This window comes from Eumetopias jubatus, unplaced genomic scaffold, assembly GCF_037043125.1.
Source record: "Eumetopias jubatus isolate StellerSeaLion01/CBP00866 unplaced genomic scaffold, mEumJub1_p1.0 scaffold_16, whole genome shotgun sequence".
Taxonomy (NCBI): Eukaryota; Metazoa; Chordata; class Mammalia; order Carnivora; family Otariidae; genus Eumetopias; species Eumetopias jubatus.
In genome coordinates, this window is record NW_028274822.1 from 75,732,140 (window position 1) to 75,749,889 (window position 17,750).

At 56.3% G+C, this 17,750-nt stretch overlaps 1 protein-coding gene across 2 annotated transcripts; it reads left to right on the forward strand.

The window, feature by feature from the left end:
• Positions 1–12: 12 nt before the first annotated feature.
• MMAB (metabolism of cobalamin associated B) lies at positions 13–14,121 on the forward strand. 2 transcript variants are annotated; one of them, XM_028116681.2, is made up of 9 exons: positions 13–167; positions 1,337–1,398; positions 3,787–3,880; positions 5,799–5,856; positions 7,953–8,025; positions 8,248–8,345; positions 8,700–8,764; positions 10,467–10,526; positions 11,948–14,121. In XM_028116681.2, the coding sequence occupies exons 1-9, from the start codon at positions 52–54 to the stop codon at positions 12,045–12,047; spliced, it is 726 nt and encodes a 241-aa protein (XP_027972482.1). In that variant the 5' UTR covers positions 13–51; the 3' UTR covers positions 12,048–14,121. The 2 variants fall into 2 exon arrangements, with proteins under 2 accessions (XP_027972482.1, XP_027972483.1); XM_028116682.2 differs by lacking the exon at positions 10,467–10,526.
• The last annotated feature ends 3,629 nt before the right edge of the window (positions 14,122–17,750 follow it).

Here is a 17,750-nt window from a genome sequence, read left to right on the forward strand (position 1 = left end):
GGAGCTGGACGGGAGCCTGGCGGGGTCAGCCCCCGACGAGCTGCCTGGTGCATGGCTGTGTGGGGCCTGGGAGGCCGCCTTGGCCTGCGCGGGGGTGTCGGCGCAGGTGGGCTATTGTGTCCTCGTTTCCAGAGCCACCGCCCCCAGGGCGTGCAAGACGGGGACGGGTGAGTGCCTGGCTGGGAGGGTAACTCGGATACCTGCCGCAAATTGTGGGGTCGTCGCTATGGTGACGTCACACCGCTGTGAGGTCACCGTAGCAACCGCCGGGTGACGTCCACTCTTGTCCTAAGGGGTCACGTGGCCACGTGGGCACCTTGGAAGCCAGAGACCAAGATTTCTTTGCGCAAGTCCGAAGGAAGCCCAGCTGTCAGGGGTCGGGGCAGGGCAAGTCCCACGGGGGCCGGGAGGGCCATCTTGCCGGGCCTCACGGTCAGGTGGGGGCCTCAGTTCAGATTTTGACGTAGCTCCAAGGCAGTTTATCCCTTAAGACGCAGAGACAGACCAACACGATCTGAAGATGGCTGTCATCATAGACCTTTAAACTTGCACCCCATTTCTGGACCTCAGAACCTGCAGAGTACCATGAATTGATAATGGATCGATAAATTTCATAGATCCAGTAATTGAACGTTTTGAGTAACTTCCTAATGTAGTGTTTTAGTGTGGAAGCCTGTATTAAAAGTGTTATGTTGCTATTTGAAAATGCCAGAACTCGACTCTGTTTTAGCAGTTCGTCATTCCTGAGTATACCTGAAGCTTCATAGAATGGAAGTGGCCCAGAGTGCTTTCTCTCCGAGAAGCCTGGACTTGGTGGAAGAGAGGATAAGAGTTTGGGTGGGTAGAAGTAAGGGTGGAAGTAAGAGTTTGGTGGGGGGAGTAAGGTAGTCTTGGGCATGAATCCCAGCCCTGTATCTTCCTTCCTGGGTGACCTGGGAAGGCAAGTGTCATCCTGTGAGCTCCAGTTTTCTCAACAGTAAAATGAAGCTCATAGATAGTTCCTATCTTTGGGGCTGTGGAAAGATTCCAGGAATGATTCCAGGAGAATGCCAGCAATCAGTTAGCACAGTGCAGAGACTATGGAAAGTGATCAGTAAACTCTTTCCGTGAATATTGAGCATGAGCTACTCTGCAGATATGGATGTGGGCAAGACACAGAACTTGCCCACAAAGGGCTGCACCAGGAAGAAAAGGAGGGGAATGATGTCAGCAGAGATGCCGGCAGATGCTGGTGCTGCCCCTCAGGCTACAAGCAGCAAGCTGTGACCACTGAGGGAGGTGTCACACTGGGGAAGCCATCCCCACTCACCACGTCTTGATGTCTATTTCTCATCAGGTCACAGTCTTCCTTGAAGACACCCAAGATCCCCAAGATATACACCAAAACAGGAGACAAAGGTAGGGGGTGGGTGAAACATGCAAAAAAAGAAAAAGAAAAAGAAAAGATAGTCAGCTCTATCTTAAAGTTCTGCCAAATTGTTCAGTCATTAAAAATTATGTAAATCTCAATAAATATCATCAAATGTGATGTGAAATGAAAGAGGCCTAAGACATATATATGTGTGTGTGTGTGTGTGTGTGTGTGTGTGTGTGTGTGTTTTAAAAATATATGTATTTTAAAAGATTTACTTATTAGAGAGAACGCTCGCATGAGTGGGGGGAGGGGCAGAGGGAGAAGGAGAGAGAATCCCAAGCAGACTCCGCTCTGAGCACAGAGCCCAGTGCTGGGCTCAGTCGCATGACCCTGGGATCATGACCTGAGCCGGACACTTAACCAACTGAGCCACCGGCGTGCCCCAGATGCATAAGATAATGCTTAAGATATATTAAGTGATAAAAGCCAGTTGCAGAACAATCCAAATAATTGAAATCCACTTGGATAGAAGTGTGTTTATGTGTGTAGGTACAAATGTGTTCAGATAGGCATAGAATACTCTGAAAGCTTACATCTTGGAATATTACCTGGGAGAGGGATTGAGGATTGAGTTTTGAGAGAGGGGAATGAACAGAAGGGTTTTCATTGTTTATGGTACATACTTTTATTCTATCCTATAATTTTTTGTAATGAGCATAGATTACTTTGATTATTTAAACAATACCAGAATGGGACGCCTGGGTGGCTCTGTCAGTTAAGCGTCTGCCTTCGGCTCAGGTCATGATCTCGGGGTCCTGGGATTGAGCCCCGTATTGGGCTCCCTGCTGAGCAAGGAGTTTGCTTCTCCCTCTTCCTTTGCTGCTCCCCCTGCTGGTGCGCGCACCCTCTCTCTCTAATAAATAAGTAAATAAAATCTTTAAAAAAAATAAACAGTACCAGAATATAACATACAGAAAAAAGTGAGATGTGGAAGAATATGTCAGTGTGACACATTTTCTAAAGTTTAAAACTGTGCAGATCACCAGTGTATGTGTATTTGGGAGGGGGGGTCTGTACTTACGCAGTAAAAGTGTAAACGACATGCATAGGATGTTTTTAATGCCACCGAACTGTACTCTTAGAAATGGTTAAAACAGTAAGTTTTATGTTATGTATATGTTACCACAATAAAAAAAAAAAAGGAAAAATGTGCCTAGGGACAACAAACAGAAGGTAGTGTTGATGCCCTCCAGCAGAGACCTCTGAGGACAATGTAGTCAAGTCAGGGTGGGTCAGTTAGCTCCTTATGTGGCATACCGTGCGCTCAGTGAGAAGATGCTGGAAAGGACTCATTATAGGACTGGGCTTATGTTAGGTGATTGGGGGAGAGTTCCAGGAAGTGGGGCTTGTGCTCTGGATTGGAGGCTGTCAGGAAGCAGGCCTAATTCTCTAGTTGGGTTTCTTAAATCACTTTTAGCTGGAAGGTGGGAGACACAAAGAGAGGCTGAAGCTATAATTGATAAAGGAGCAGCAGTCCCTCGCCTTTGGCCAGAGGGACACCAAACATGGGGGTGTTTGGTCATTGTTACAGTTTGGACAGTGTTCTGGGCTCAGACATGATTGTGGAGGCTCTTGTTTTGGTCTTGATGTGTCACAGTCCGAGTGGGGCCACCAGATGGTGTTCTGTGAATTCGTTCGAGTTCCAGCAGGAGAACACCACAGCCCACCTGTGAGCGCCAGGCTGGCGCTCCCAGCTGTGGGGAGCAAGTTTGCTCTTTTCCCGTGGTTAGGGTAGAATGGTAGCAAATTGTGACCTAGGCAGAGATACAGAGGACTTCGATTTTACGTGAAATATAATTGTAACATATACATAGTATGTATCTCCATGTCTTATTTCTTTAGCAGGATGGTTAGTCCATGATTTTGAGGCTTAAAATAAAAGCATATCAGGAAAGAAGTGAGGGTCGTGGTTACCCTTAGGAGTAGCAACTGAAAGGGGGTACGTGGGGGCTTCAGGGATGTGGATCAGATTCTAGTTCTTGATCTGGGTGCTGATCACAGGTATATTCAGGTGGTGGCAATTCATCAACATGTACACTTAATTTTTTTCTAAGATTTTATTTATTTGAGAGAGAGAAAGAGCCCAAGCGGGGGGAGGGGCAGAGGGAGAGAGAGAGAATTTCAAGCAGACTCCACGCTGAGCGGGGAGCCTGACGTGGGGCTCGATCCCAGGACCCTGAGATCATGACCTGAGCTGAAGTCAGACGCTTAACCGACTGAGCCCCCCCAGGCGCCCCCAGCTTGTACACTTATGATTTGAGCACTTTTCTGTGTATATGTTCTACTTCAGGTGGAAAGTTTTTTAAAAAGAGCATTTTAGGAAAATTAAAAAAAAAAAATCTTAACTTGAGTGGCTAAACATTTTTTCACAGGGTTTTCTAGCACCTTCACTGGAGAAAGGAGACCTAAAGATGACCAAGTGTTTGAAGCTGTGGGAACTACGGATGAATTAAGTTCAGCCATTGGGTAAGGCAGACGGGATTGGCCTTGAGGTTGAGTTTGAATTGGCATCAGTCAGTGTAGTTTACGTATAACTCTCGAGAGTGCTGGCTGGTCCCCCAGGCTGCCAACCCTCGAGGAACCCGCCTTGGCCTGGCAGTGCAGGGGCCTGGGGTCAGTTCCACAAGGCTCCCGGGCTGCAGGCTCCTTTCCCTCCCTGCCCTGCCTGCCCTGCCTGCCCTGCCTGCCCCTGCCTGGCATCCGTCCCACACATGTGAAGCTGCCTTGCCCCTCTATCCCTGGCTCCCCCACCCTCCAGGCGAGTACGCTTCTCAGTGACAGGCCTGGCGAGGTGAGATACTCGGGCCAGATAATGGCAGGTGCAGAGGGTCAGAGGGTCTGCCAGCAGAGTAGAGAAGGCAGACGCTTTGGTCTGTGTGTGAAGGCAGGAGGTGAGGCACAGGATGAAATGGGCAGAGGGGAAGGAAGATGAGGTGGGCATCGGCTGTTTAGGATGAGCAAATCAGCAAGCCATCGGCCCCCAGTCCGTGTGGGCAGGAGACGGGGGACATCTCAGTTGTGGATTCTTTGTCAGATCGTGAGCGAGCACCTCCATGTGCCAGGCACGGCTCAGCAGGGCACCCCAGCCCACATGCTCCATGGAGCGCGCGGTCCGAGGGGGCCGGGGAGCAGACACTAGAGGGGCATCTACAGGCGGTGGGGGCCTGATGGAGCAAGCACTGAGGAGGGGCCGACACCTGGCCTGCGTCATGGCGACGTCCCCAGTGCCGATATTCCTGAGCACCTACTTTGTGCCAGGCAGGGGGATACTGCTGTGCTCAGGGCAGATGGTGTCCGGCCTGCAGAGTTGTCCCACACTAGATGACAAATGACACGTTTGTGTCTTTAGTTCTGACTGTAAGATGGACTGTGAAGGTGCACTGGTGGTTCTTCATTGGCCCTTTTGAGGCCATTCTCCACCCTTGTCTTCATTGGTCTGCCCAGGAGGTAGCCTACGTCATGTGGTGACGCTTTCACACACACCACCCCCCCCCCCAGTCCCCTCGTCCTCTGGCTTCCGGGTGGGTCCAGCCAATGGGAGGCACCAGCAGGAGACGGAATGTTGATGGAAACAGGTGTGGGAGCATTTCTGCCCCTGCTCCCCAGTGACTCTCGCCCGGCCGGCTGCATGGCTCCGGGCAGTGCCCCCCCCCCCCCCGCTTCAGGCCCCTGCTTTTGCTAATCTTTGCCATCCATTGTCCGTTTCCAGAACTCTTCCCACACTCTGTTCATAGTCCCCTCGCCAGCCTTTCCTCTAAGAACCCTGTGAATGCGCCGCTGACTCTTCCCTGCCGGGACCCTGCCTGGTGCAGAGAGAGGTAGCAGAGTTTGCGGGGAGGCAGGAGCCGGGGTCCTGACCTGCACCTGGGGTACTTGGCTTTCCTTGTCCCACCTGCCTTCCCAGGGAACTCCTACTCAGCCTTCAAAGTCCCACCTCCAGCACCACTTCTTCCAGGAAGCCCTCCCTGAACCCCAGCCAAGGCCAAGGTTCTCGGGACTCTGGCCCTTTCCTCCAGAGCACTGACCTCAGTTTGCAACTTCACATTCGGTCACGTGATACCCGATTCCCACCTCCCTGTCCTGCTGAACACAGCTTGTGTCCCTTGCACTCACGCTGAACTGCCTGGACCGGGCCAGAGCAGGCCCTGAAGAAAGAAGCATCGGCTGGATCAGTAATGAGTATAAGAAAAGGCATTTTGAGCAACACACACCCGATAACCAAATGAGAGTTTCTGACGTTCTTCCCGTCAGCAAGAAGAACAACACCGCGTGTGTTAAGAGCTGTATTAGCTAAATGACCTGCACCGGGTGAACCTGCTGCCTTCTGTAAGGCAGGGCCCAGGCACATTATGTTAGAGGCAGATTCTTTTCTTTTTCCTCATAGGTTTGCTTTGGAATTCATCGCAGAAAAAGGCCACCCATTCGCTGAAGAGCTTCGGAAAGTGAGTAGCAGTGTTGCCCCCCACACTGGGATATTTGTCCCTGTGGCCAGGCAGCCGTCACTGCATTTGCCATCTGACCATCTCTTCCTCTTTGTGCCACCTGGGGCTAGTCAGTCTTTCTCCGGGAGCCTCAGTTTCTCCACCTGCCAAATGGGGACACACGTCATCCTCCCAGGCGAGGGATGAGATAGCACCGGGGCTGGGGCGGGGGGGGGTTGCGGGGGAGTGTAAAGTGAAGAGGCCTTGACCCAGGGCGATTCTGGGCCCTCCCGGGGACGCTCGGCAATGTCTAGTGTTATTTTTGGTTGTTACACGTGGAGGTGCGGCGCTACCGGCATCTAGGTGGCAAAGGCCAGGGATGCAGCTAATGTCCTACCGTGCACAGGACAGCCCCCACACCAGAGGATGCCTCGGGCCCGAACGTCAGCAGCCCCAGGGTGGAGAAAGCTGGGAAAGCCAGCTTCAGTAAGCCCTCAGCCAGGGGACTTTGTGGTCGTTAGTATTCGTGTTCTGCTCCTTGGGAAGCCTGGAGGCTCTGACCCACAGACAGGACTTCAACAGTGGAGACGGCCATGCCCCCTAGAATGCACAGGACAAGGTTGCAGTCTACAGGGTGAGCTGAGACTGGGAGCTGCTCCCTGGAGGGTCAGCCCTGCCCGCTGCAGTCCTCCAGGCCAGGCCGGAGTCCACTTAGGCTCATGGGAGCAGACAGAGGGCAGTGAGGGGGCTGCAGAAGGATGGGAGGCTTCAACTGCTGGAACATTCTGTGAACGAGGCACCTTCTGTGTGCTGGAGGATGGCTTGTAGCCTCACGGTGCAGGACTGTTCATACCCACCGCAGTCATTTCTAGATCTTGTGCTCATCTCTGAGTGGAGTTTGCAAAGGGAAAAGGCTGGGGAGGGGCGCCAGTGATGTGACGAGCCGACCTGTGCTTGAGGCTCCTGTCTGTGGGTCACAGCTGCGGCATCGCCTCCTCCGGGGCCCGGGCTGGCCCCCTGGCTTCCCGCGGGCACCACAGAGAGTGTCAGATGGTCTGATCCGTCTGCCTCTCCCTACTGGCCTGGACCCCCTGAGGGTGCGGACCCTGACTTTCTCACCCGGGAGCCTCACCAGGGCCCTGCTCGCTGGGCATCTGAGAGAGCGCTGGGCTGCCCGGGCCCTGCTGGCCTCCCAGAAGCCCGTGCCTGGAGGTCTGCATCCACGTTGCATGGGGCCAAACCGAGACTCTGAAAGGGCCGCTGGCCCAAGGCTCCCCTGGCCGGGAATCAGCAGAGCTGGGGTCCAATTCCCAAACTGGTGCCAGCTCCCTCCAGTCCTGGGGGCAGACGCTGCAGGGGGCCGACCACGGGGGCGGGGTATTGTTGCTCTGCCTCCCACCGGAAGCCCCAGAGACACCAGGCGCCCGAGTAACTCGCCCAAGCGGCAGCCCAAGGCGGGTTCCGGTCCGCCGCTGGGTGGGCTCCCCCGTGTCCTGTTCCTGGCATGCCGTCAAGTGGCCCTCTTCACCGAGGCCGCAGACCCCCACCCGCCCCACGGCCCCCCGTGCAGCTCGAGTGGACTCTGGCTAGGCACAGCGTCCAAGGCCGTGTTTGCGGGTGTCATTGGCAGAGGCTCCGGTGGGGCATCTGTCACGCAGGGGTGACCCCGTTCCCACAGATACTTGTCCCTTATGGTTTAGAAAGCACTGTCATGTTTGGTGTCTTGGCCGAGCTGTTCTAGGTCGGAAAACCAAAGCTGGCAGTTTAGAGGAAAGGAGAAACCTCACGGGGCCCAGGCCCGAGGGAGACGAGGACCAGGTGAGAAGATCATCACTGGGCGCTTGTCGCTCCTCGTCGGGGTAACCCAGATACCCCCGAGGGACCCAGGGCCCCTCTCCGCAGAGCTGGCGTCCAAGGCAGGTGTGCGGAAGGTTCGGCCGACTTTGTTAATGCATTGGCCTCCAAGTGCCGGCTAGCCAAAGGACCGGACAGTCCCTGTCAGGCCAGACCCTGCACGCCTTGGTGGCGTCAGGTAGCCCCTCTGCGCGAGGAGTCCCGTCATCTCTGCTTGGCGGGCCACGAGTGGATCTTCATTCTCACCTTCTGTCGCTTCCCAGATCCAGTGCTCGCTGCAGGATGTCGGCTCTGCCCTGGCGACACCGCGCTCCTCGGCCAGGGAGGCTCACTTAAGTAATCTCTCTGTGCTTGGAGGGCCCAAGGGGGTGGGGCTCCGTCCTGGGTGTCACCTGGGTCCCCCGGCTGCCTGGCCCCTAGGCCCTGAGAAGGAAGGACCTCCCGAGCCCGTGGGAGGGGTTTGTAGAGCCCCTGGGCAGAAGGCACACAGGGGCGGTTTCCTTGGTCTGGCGGGCCGTGGGTCTCATGGCCATGTCTTTCTGCTTCCCCATGCCTCAGGACATGCCGTGTTCGAGGCAGGGCCCATCCTGGAGCTGGAGCAGTGGATCGACAAGTATGCCAGCCAGCTGCCCCCGCTCACGGCCTTTATTCTGCCGGTGGGTACTGAGGGGTCTCACCCGGGGGTTGGCTGCCAGCCAGGCGTATTCACAGAAACAGGCGTTGACTAAGTCCCCTTTTTTAATTTTTGCCAGTGACAGAAGCTGTCCCCCAGCTTCCCAAGTCCCCTCCAGACCCTCGCCAGTCTCTCCCCCACCCCTGCCCACTTTGCCTTTGGAGGGGGGTGTCCAGCAGGTGTGCCCCTGCAGGGCCCCTGGAAGCAGAACACTGCCTATTGGGGTGCGGGGCCCTATGTACCTGTTGGCCCATCTGTCTGCCGTGGGCACGCCTGCCCCGCCCCCCATGCCGCCCCGCTACCCCCGCTCCCGCCAACACCCACTCTCTCCTTCCAGTCCGGAGGCAAGGGCAGCTCCGCGCTACATGTCTGTCGGGCCGTGTGCCGCCGAGCAGAGAGACGGTAAGGGGGCCGAGGGAGAGGGCGGGGGGCTGCTCAGAGCAGCAGGTAGGCCCGGGGCGGGGGTTGGCTCCGTGCCGGCCAGCCGGCCGGTCGGCCGGTCGGCCATCGACAGACCTCCACCTGCCACCTTCACCGTCCTGGGCGGCCACCAGCCAGACCAGGTCTCTGTCCTCAGAGCCCTGCGTCGCCGCGGGGAGACAGTGAGCCGGGAGCCCACAAATGACAGATGATGTCACCACATCAAGAGCAGAGCTTCTAGAGAAACAAGAGCTTACGGGTGAACAGGGTAGGAGGCCAGGAGGAGGCCCTGGTGGGTTTAGCTGGTTATTGATAATTCCACCACCCACGAGGCATTAAAGTCAAAAGGCTATCCGGTGACACGCCCCCTCCCCTGTGCCCTGGCTCCGCATCCCTGGGGGTTGATGTAGGCGGGGCGGTCGGAGCTGGGCCGAGGTGAGGGGAGGACCCCACACCGTGGGCGGGGCTGTGGGGGACATGCCGTGGGCACAGGGAGGGTCACGCCGTGTGAGCCAGGAGTTGAAGGCATGGGGGGCGGGGTGGGACAGTGTGCAGGGCAAGGGGACAGCAGGGGCAGAGGTGGCCCCGCACAGAACGGACACCAAGGAGGCCAAGTCTCTGGGTCCAGAGCGAGAGGGTGTGGGGCCCGATGAGGCCAGAGGCCGGGCAGAGCCTTGTAGATGCAGAGGGGACAGATGTGCCTCTGTCCTGAGAGCCACAGGAAACCATGGATGGGGTGACACGAAGGGACCCTGCTGGCAGCTGGGTAGAGAAGGGCCCAGAGGAGCCCCCATGGCTGTGGGGGGCTCAGCGGGGAGGCTCTCCACAGACCAGCCAGCCGCTGTGCCGACACCTCCGACGCGGAGTCAGGGAGGGGAGGGGCCCCCCAAAAGCTCCTGATAGCCTTTTCAGAGAAACTGAAAAAGAGCTCACTGCAAAGCCTCCATCTACACCACTCAGAGACCGGCTGCCACTGGCTTTACAGAGAAGTGGAAGTAAGGCACCGCTTTGATACAGTTGGCAGGGCTGTGCTACGCACTTCCTATTCCTTCTTCCGTTGATGCCTCATGATGACCTGGGCAGAGAGGGGGTGGCAGCCCCCAGCATACGGGAGCCAGGAAATTGGAGCTCAGAGAGGTGACATCCTGGCCAGGGCGGGCAGCCGGCTGGTCCCGAGCAGAGTCCAACCCTGAGCTCTGTCCACAGCCCCACATCATAAAGCTTTCATCGCTCATGAAGTGGTTTGCCAGAGAGATCCTGGGTGACAGAGCTCCGGCCTCAAAAGAACAAATTAGCCGTTTGTACAAAACCATCCACCTCGGCGATGCTCATAATAGCAAAAAATTGGAGAAACCCAAAGGCCCAACGATGGGGCTTAGTCGAGCGGAGGATGGGTCCTCAGTACACTGGACAGGGAGGTGGAGACGTGCCTGTGGGATGAAAAAGCCCCTTGGGCAGGGGCCACAAACCCAGAGCCTCGGTTTTGGGGGGAGCACCTCCCAGCAAGGGTTCTGCGGCAGAGGGGACACACAGAAGGGGCCTAGCAAGGGCAGACAGCAGTCCACTGTCTGGAACGTCTGCAGCCAGACTGGCAAGGAGCTGCTTCGGGCTTCTGGAGGCGCTGGTGTGGGACGCAGCCCTGGGGCCCCCGGAATGTACATGATGCGGTTTCCTCTCCTTCCAGCGTGCTACCTCTTGTCCAGATGGGTGAGACAGACGCTAATGTGGCCAAGTTCTTAAACAGGTACTCAGATGGAATTCAGGGAGTCCCGGGCCTCTGAAAAACTAGGCCCATTGTAACAATAAGGCCAGGGGCCCCACACACTCCTTCACTCCTTTCACACCCATGGAGGGTCTGCAACGTGCCCGGTGCTGAGCCCGCACAGGGATGCCACTGAGAACAAGGCAGGCACTGTCCCTGTCCCTGGGGAGGTGAAGGTCTCACTGGGAGAGACCATTATAAAAACCGGTGGCACAAAACATAAAAACAAAGGGACAGTGTGTACCAAGGGGCCCGCTTTCAGGTTTGAGGGACCAGGGAGCTCAGGCAGGGATCTCTCAGGCCCTCCCTGCAAGGCCCGGGGGCCATGTGAACTGAGAAGAGATAGCTGGGCCAAGCCAGCTCAGGGCCATCCGAGCCCAGGGCCCCCGAGCAGGACCCAGTGAGCTGGGCTGGCCCCCGGGAGGCTCCACTGGATTCTGTTGCAGCCTTGGCTCACGCAGTCCCAGTGTGGGCAAGGTCAGGGCCCGGGGGCAGGCTGAGAACCCAGGGGTCCCTGGGAGCTGTCCTGGGTGTCCAGAAAGTGACTTCACAGCCAGGGCTTGGCCCCTCGCTGTGGTCACCCTTCCCACTGGGATGTGACCTGACCAGCTCCATTCTTCCTGGGAGGTGGGTGGGCCCGAAGGGAGTGAGGAAGGTTCCATTCATTCTCATAGCAGCGACCTTTGGGGAACATTATAGTCCCGAAGGGTTGTGTGGGTTGAGCCAGTTCATTCCCTTAGCAAGGAAGGCGGCGCTGAGCAGAATAGCTGCAAGTATGTCATCACCCCCCAGGAATGGGGGACGCCCAGAGCAGAATGTCTTCTGCTGCCCCCAACCCCTGTCCCCAGAGAGACAGCCAGGCATTAGGAGGAGGGAGGCTGGATCCCAGTGGGGGCGTGGGTCAGGGAAGGTTCCAGCAGGACCCGGCATGGAGCTGACCTCAGAGAGTAGGATTGGGACCGGGAGAGGTGGAGGAGGGTGGTGGTCAGTGCTCAGCATGAAAACAAGAAAAGTGGGGGACAGTTGAGAGGTGGGCGGCTTCCTGAACTCACTGCAGGCACCCTAAGGGCAGGCTGGGTGTTTCAGTTTTGGGTGTCTCAATCCCGGCCACTGGAAGGTGCAGAAAGCAGCCCAGGAGGGGCCCAAAGCCATCAGCCCTGTGAGGCCGGGTGGAGTTAGCGGCCTCATGCAGCAGGAACTGCCCCAGCCCTGGCGCCAGAGTTACAGAAAATGGCCTGGAGGGCCATCCATCAAGCCCAAGTTGGCTGAGCACCCGCTGTCCTGCCCAATGCTCCTAGGGCATGTGATTTATATTTCCTCCTTGAAGGCTAATATGGGAAGGACCCTGTTAGCATTGATCTCTCATTTCACATCATCCCGTTGACTTCTCTCTGCCCCTCCAGACTCAGCGACTATCTCTTCACGTTAGCCAGATACACAGCCATGAGAGAGGGGAATCAGGAAAAAATATACAAGAAAAATGACCCGTCAGAGCGAGCCTGAGGCACGTGGAAATAATGCAGAGGGGGAGCAAAGGGGGAGATTGGCAGACCCCTTGGAGGTGAAGAGTTTGTCCTTCCTGTCCTGATTCCTGAAGATCTCAGCCAAGGGGGCTGGGTGAGACTCCTGGCTGCTCCCCTAGGCTCTCCCGGGTCGTGGAGGAAGTGGGAACGAATGAACTCGGTATTGCAGAAAATAGGGTAGAGTGATTGCTGTGCAAGGAAGAGCCACATAGAAAAAAAATAAAAGTGGGAAAAGCTCGAGCCGTGTGCGCGTGCACGTGCGTGTGTTGAGAGAGCCCTTCCACTGCGGGCTCAGGTGGTGTAAGGATTTGGAGCGGTACCAGAGGCCCCTGGAAATGGAACTGTGATTTAGCCATGCCACAGGGGCTGTAAGTGTCACGTTCATAAAGGGGAAGGCACACAAGGTTTGGAAGTTCGAGCCCCTCTGAGCCACCTTTCCCGCCTGTGTCGGGGGAAGGACAGCTGCAGACACACGAGGTGCGTGTGGCAGGAGTGCAGTCCAGAGAACCCCCCTCCCGGCAGGGAGCCTTCCTCCCTCGGTGGGGGGCGGGGGGCTGAGGGACAAGGGGCAGAGACCCTGGTGAGAGCACAGCACTGCTCAGAGGAGGACTTCTTTCTCTGCTGGTCTCGGCCTCTGAGATCCGTGCCACGGCTGTGTTTTATTTCTCTTGTCACCCCTGCTGCCCCCCCCAAACGACCCTGCCAGGGCCAGCTGTGTCCTTGGGAAGGGGATATTTATGCAGGGCAGGGAGGCGGCCCGAGAATGTGGAGACTGCACGCCGCTAATTGCAGGAAATGACTCGGGAAGGGCAGGCTCTCGCGACCTGTCAGGGCCCAGACGCCTGGCGGACTCTGTGCGCCTCTCACTCCGTCACCGAGCCCCTGCTCAGCTCGGGCTCGGGGAGCCTGCTCACCCTGGCTGTCCTAGCCAGCGGCTCCGCGACGGCAACGACCACCGGTCACGTGCAGACTTGGGCTCTCACTGTCACCACTGTGCCGGCGAGTTTTGCCGAAGGAACAGGTGCATGGCATCCTGCTGGCTCGCTCCCTCGGTTCCCGGCAGGCCGAGGTGCCGGCGCGCACGGGTGAAGGCGAAGGCCCTCCCAGTGGTTAGCGCCAGGTCTGGGCCTCGGCAGGCGCTCAGTGCTGGGGAGCGGAGCGGAGCGCGGCACGAGCACGACCGAGGGGCTCAGCACTCAGGCCGGGCCAGGGAGGCGCGCACCCCGGGAGCTCGCAGCGACCCAGGCCACTCACTCCGGATCTTCCTGCAAGGAGCAGGACGTAGATGGCGGAACGACATCCCCCCCCCCCCCCGCTCCTAGGGGTGGTCAGACACCCTACAAAGGACGAGAGGAGCAGTTTGAGTAAAGACAGCATCAAGTGAGGCTTCGAAACAAAGCAGTTGGCCTCTTGCCAAATCCCGGCCCCACCTGCCCTTGCGGCGGTGCAGGCCTGACGTTCGCTCTTTTCTCTCCGGGTCCCCAGGCCCCGCCTCAGCCACCTCCTCCCGAGGGCATACATCCCCTCACACAGGCCCAGGTGCAGGGACGACTTGGCAGCTCTGCAGGGGCCGCATGCGTGGCCAGCCTGGGGAAAGCAGCAGGCCTGCTTTGCGGGCCCGGACGACAGACTGGGTTGGCGCGCTGGCGCGTCTGCAGGGCCTTACAGAGCCACAGTGGAGCCCGAAGCAAAAGGAAACCTGCGTACCCCTGCGTGCACGCCTGCACTCGCCAAAATAGCCTCCCGTGTCTGGAACCTAGTGAGAAACGTCAACACAAAGCTCCACTGTCAAAACACACGACTAAGGATGAGGCCTGCGGTGCCCCATCTGTTTGCACACCGCTGTCAACGGTCGCAAGGGACGGCCCCCTTGCACGCTAGGGCAGGGCCGGGAAAGAAACAGCGGGCAGCTTTTATTGAAAATTTCCACACCTCAGGGCGCCTGGCTGGCCCAGTCGGAGGAGCGTGCGACTCTTGATCGCGGTCGGAAGTTCGAGCCCCGTTGGGCAGAGGGATTACCTAAAAATAAAAATTAAAAAACCTGTGATTCCTCATTGATCATAGGTCTTTTGCATGACTTTGATCTTTTAGAATACCACGTGAAAATTGTATTTGCCTTGATTCCTGGGGGTTTGGGCGCTCCCCTACGCGGGCTCGCCTGCCTCCCCCCAGCGCTGCCCGGCCCCCGGGGACACGTTTAGTGCCCTGCAGAGAGTAGCTGGTGGTTGGGTAGTGCAGCGGAGAGAGCCACACATAATCGTCACGCCGGCCAGCGCCGGGGAGGGGTTTAAACCACGTGCCAGGCCCCGATCCTGGGGCACCACGGACAGCATTCTCGTTCAAACCTCATAGCAACCCCGAAACAGCCACTCAGCAGGGGAGAAAACCGAGGCTCAGGGCGTCAGCACCAAGGTGTGGGCCCCGGGATGGGGACTTGCGACTCCCCCGCGCCCACCCCCACCGCCCCTTGACAGCCGTTTTAATCACGACCTGGGCCCCCCGAGAACAATATCAGACGCTAATAGATTCTGCTGTCTCATTCCTCAACCTAGTTTCCCTTAACTGCTATCTGCTGGCTATTGTTAATGTGCATTTCTCACCGAGTAATTTTCTCAGCCCAAACTTGTAACACCTCCCAATGACAAACGTCCCGGTTCCGAATCCCCCGTCAGCTGCAATGTCACCCTCACCTCCTCCCCGACACCTTCCCCCGACAGCCCATCCAGTTTTATGATCGCTCTCTCCGTTATCACTACTGAACCTTTAAGAATCCAGACACACTTCAAGTTCAATTGAATAAAATCCCTTGTATAATAAATTCCACGTGAATGCTACATAAATCAGTACCAGGAAGGATTTGTGGCTCATCCCTGCCTGCCTTTGCCCGGGCTCGGGAGTCTCCCTGGCAATCCTGGACCCAGGCTGGCCCAGTCTTGCTTACTGAGACCATTCACCTTTGCAGCCCAAGTGGGCGTGCGGTCTCCTTCTCTGGGAGTCCCTCATGGAAGGCCATGCTTGAGCCCGAGCAGAGGCAGGGGACAGTCAGGTTGGGGACACCTGAGGCTGTGGGGATGTCCCTCGTGTTCTCTCATACTCCACAGAATCAGACACTTGAGACGCTTCTGATGGAGGCTACGTGCATACTCTCCTGAGAAAGATGCACGCGCACACACATGTTCACAGGATGTGTACAATTAGAGCAAGTCCACGGAAGCCCCAAGTAAGAATCCCCACTTTCTTATTTTTTTTAAGATTTTTATTCATTTGACAGAGAGAGAGAGAGCACAAGCAGAGGGAGAGGGAGAAGCAGACTCCCCGCTGAGCTGGGAGCCTGATGCGGGGCTCTATACTAGGACCCCGGGATCATGACCCAAGCCGAAGGCAGACACTGAACGACTGAACCACCCAGGCGCCCCAAGAATCCCCACTTTAAAATAACCCGTGCAGCCCCGCAGAGCTCCAGCCTTGCAGCCTGAGAAGCAGCACTCAGGCCTGGCCAGGGAGGCTGCTGGATGGCCTCTGATGCTCCCGACCGTGGAGGGCAGTGAACAGCCCGGCACACAGCTGGGCTTCGGCCCAGGCCGACTCGGGTTCAAGACCAGCTCTGAAACTTCCTAGCTTCAAGATTCTGGGCGGGTCACTCCATCTTTCTCAGACTCGCTTCTTCATCTGTGAAACAGGAAGGACGATAATATCTACCCCATAGATAGAGGCCATTAAGAGAGATCAACATAAGGCAGTACTTAAAAGGACTCAGGTGCGCCTGGGGGGCTCAGTTGGTTAAGCGTCGGACTCTTGGTGTTGGCTCAGGTCAAGATCTCAGGGTCGTGAGTTGGAGCCCCACATCAGGCTGTGTGCTCAGTGTGGAGACTGCTTGAGATTCTCTCTCTCCCTCTGCTCCTGCCCCTCCATGCTCTCTTTTTCTAAAATAAGTAATCTTTTTTTTTTTTAAGGACTTAGCATGGCCCCTGGCAAGTTAACTGTTTTGTTTTTGTTTTTTTAAGATATACTTATTCGATAGAGAGAGAGCACGAGTGGGAGGGGCAGAGGGAGAGGGAGAGAGAATCCTCAGACTCCATGCTGAGCGTGGAGCCCAACATGGGGCTCCATCTCACGACCCTGAGATCTCGACCTGAGCCTAAATCAAGAGTCAGACGCTCAAATGCCTGAGCCACCCATGCCCCTCAAGTTAACTGTTTTTATAGTTGTTGTTGTTACGACTTGAATTCAAGTTCCAGCCCTGCTGCTTCCTGGCTGAGCCACCTTGAGTAAATTGTTTGACCTCACTGAGCCTCAGTCTTATCTTTTATGACTGGGGCTCATGATTCAGCTTCCAAGGGTTCAGGGAGTAAGCCCCACGGGTTTGGCACATGGGAGCTGCTCAAGAAAAAAAATGTAGCTATTGTTGAGTTGTGTCTTCTTTTCAAAGCACTTTCAAGTAGCACAGGCCTGGGTGAAGCTCAGAAGACCACTAAGCGGCACCCCCAGTTGGTTTGGACTTACTGAGGCTGGGTACACAGGTGGCCTCCAGGGGGGCTGGTCCCAGTCAGACCAGGGGCCCTGGCTCCAGGGACACCATGCTGCCCAAGTACTCAGTGACAGAGCAATGAGAGCCAGAAGGGATCTCAGAAATCACTGCTCCCATTTTACAGACGGGAAAACTAAGGCCAAGAGAGAATATAGAAATAAATATTAATAATGACCACAAATTGAGTAGGGATTGTGTCCAGGCATCTTGCTAAGCACCTTACATGCAATAGTTCATTTAATTCTTCCAAAAGCCCATGAAGGTGGTACTATTAACATCACTGTCATCTCCAAATTACAGGTGAAAAACCAGCCCAGCTTGGAGGTCACGTGGCTCTAGGAGATGGAGCTAGGCTTGAAATCAGGGCTCTACGCCCTTCAACACCACGACTAATCATTTACTCAACACTCAGCTACATGCTTAGGTGTACCTTGATGTGTCTTATTTCTCAGAACCCACTGAGGTCTGTGCACGTATTCTCCCCATTTCGGAGGTAAGGACAATGAGGCCCAGAGAGGTGAGGTCACTTGCTCAGAATCACACAGGATCTGCTGGGGTGATGTGATGGTTGTAATGATATCCTAATAAACAGTTGACATTTACTGAGCTCTTCTTGAGCAATACGAGGAATACTGTGTTGAGCAATATGAGAGCAACTTGCGTGTGCCATTAGCACATACTCCGCTCCCCCCCCATAGCCCCCTCAGGTAGATATCAGTAGCTTTGTTTCAGATGCAGACACAGAAACTGAGGCACAGGAAGAGAGCACTTTGGCCGGTGGCCAAACTCAGACTTGAACTTGCATCTGTCTGCCTCAAGCATTCTCTTACCTCTCCACAGTGACTCAAGCTGCCTGAGGTCTCCCTGTGAGCAGCAGTGGAGCTGGGACAAGAACCCCAGTTTTCAGATTCCTGTGGGGGGGGCCGTCTTGGGACAGTGGTGCCACCGCCGCCATTGACAGTGAACTGGGCGGGGAGGAGAAGAGGGCATCGTAAACCCCGGGGGAGGGGACCCTACCACCCCTGCTACAAGCTACCTCTCTGGGGAAGGGTGAGAAGCAGGCACCAGTTCGGGGGGGCGGGGGGCATAAGGGCAAAGGCAGGCTGGAGAAACGATGGAATAAATGGCGGAAAGCCGTCCAGCTGACTTAGGACC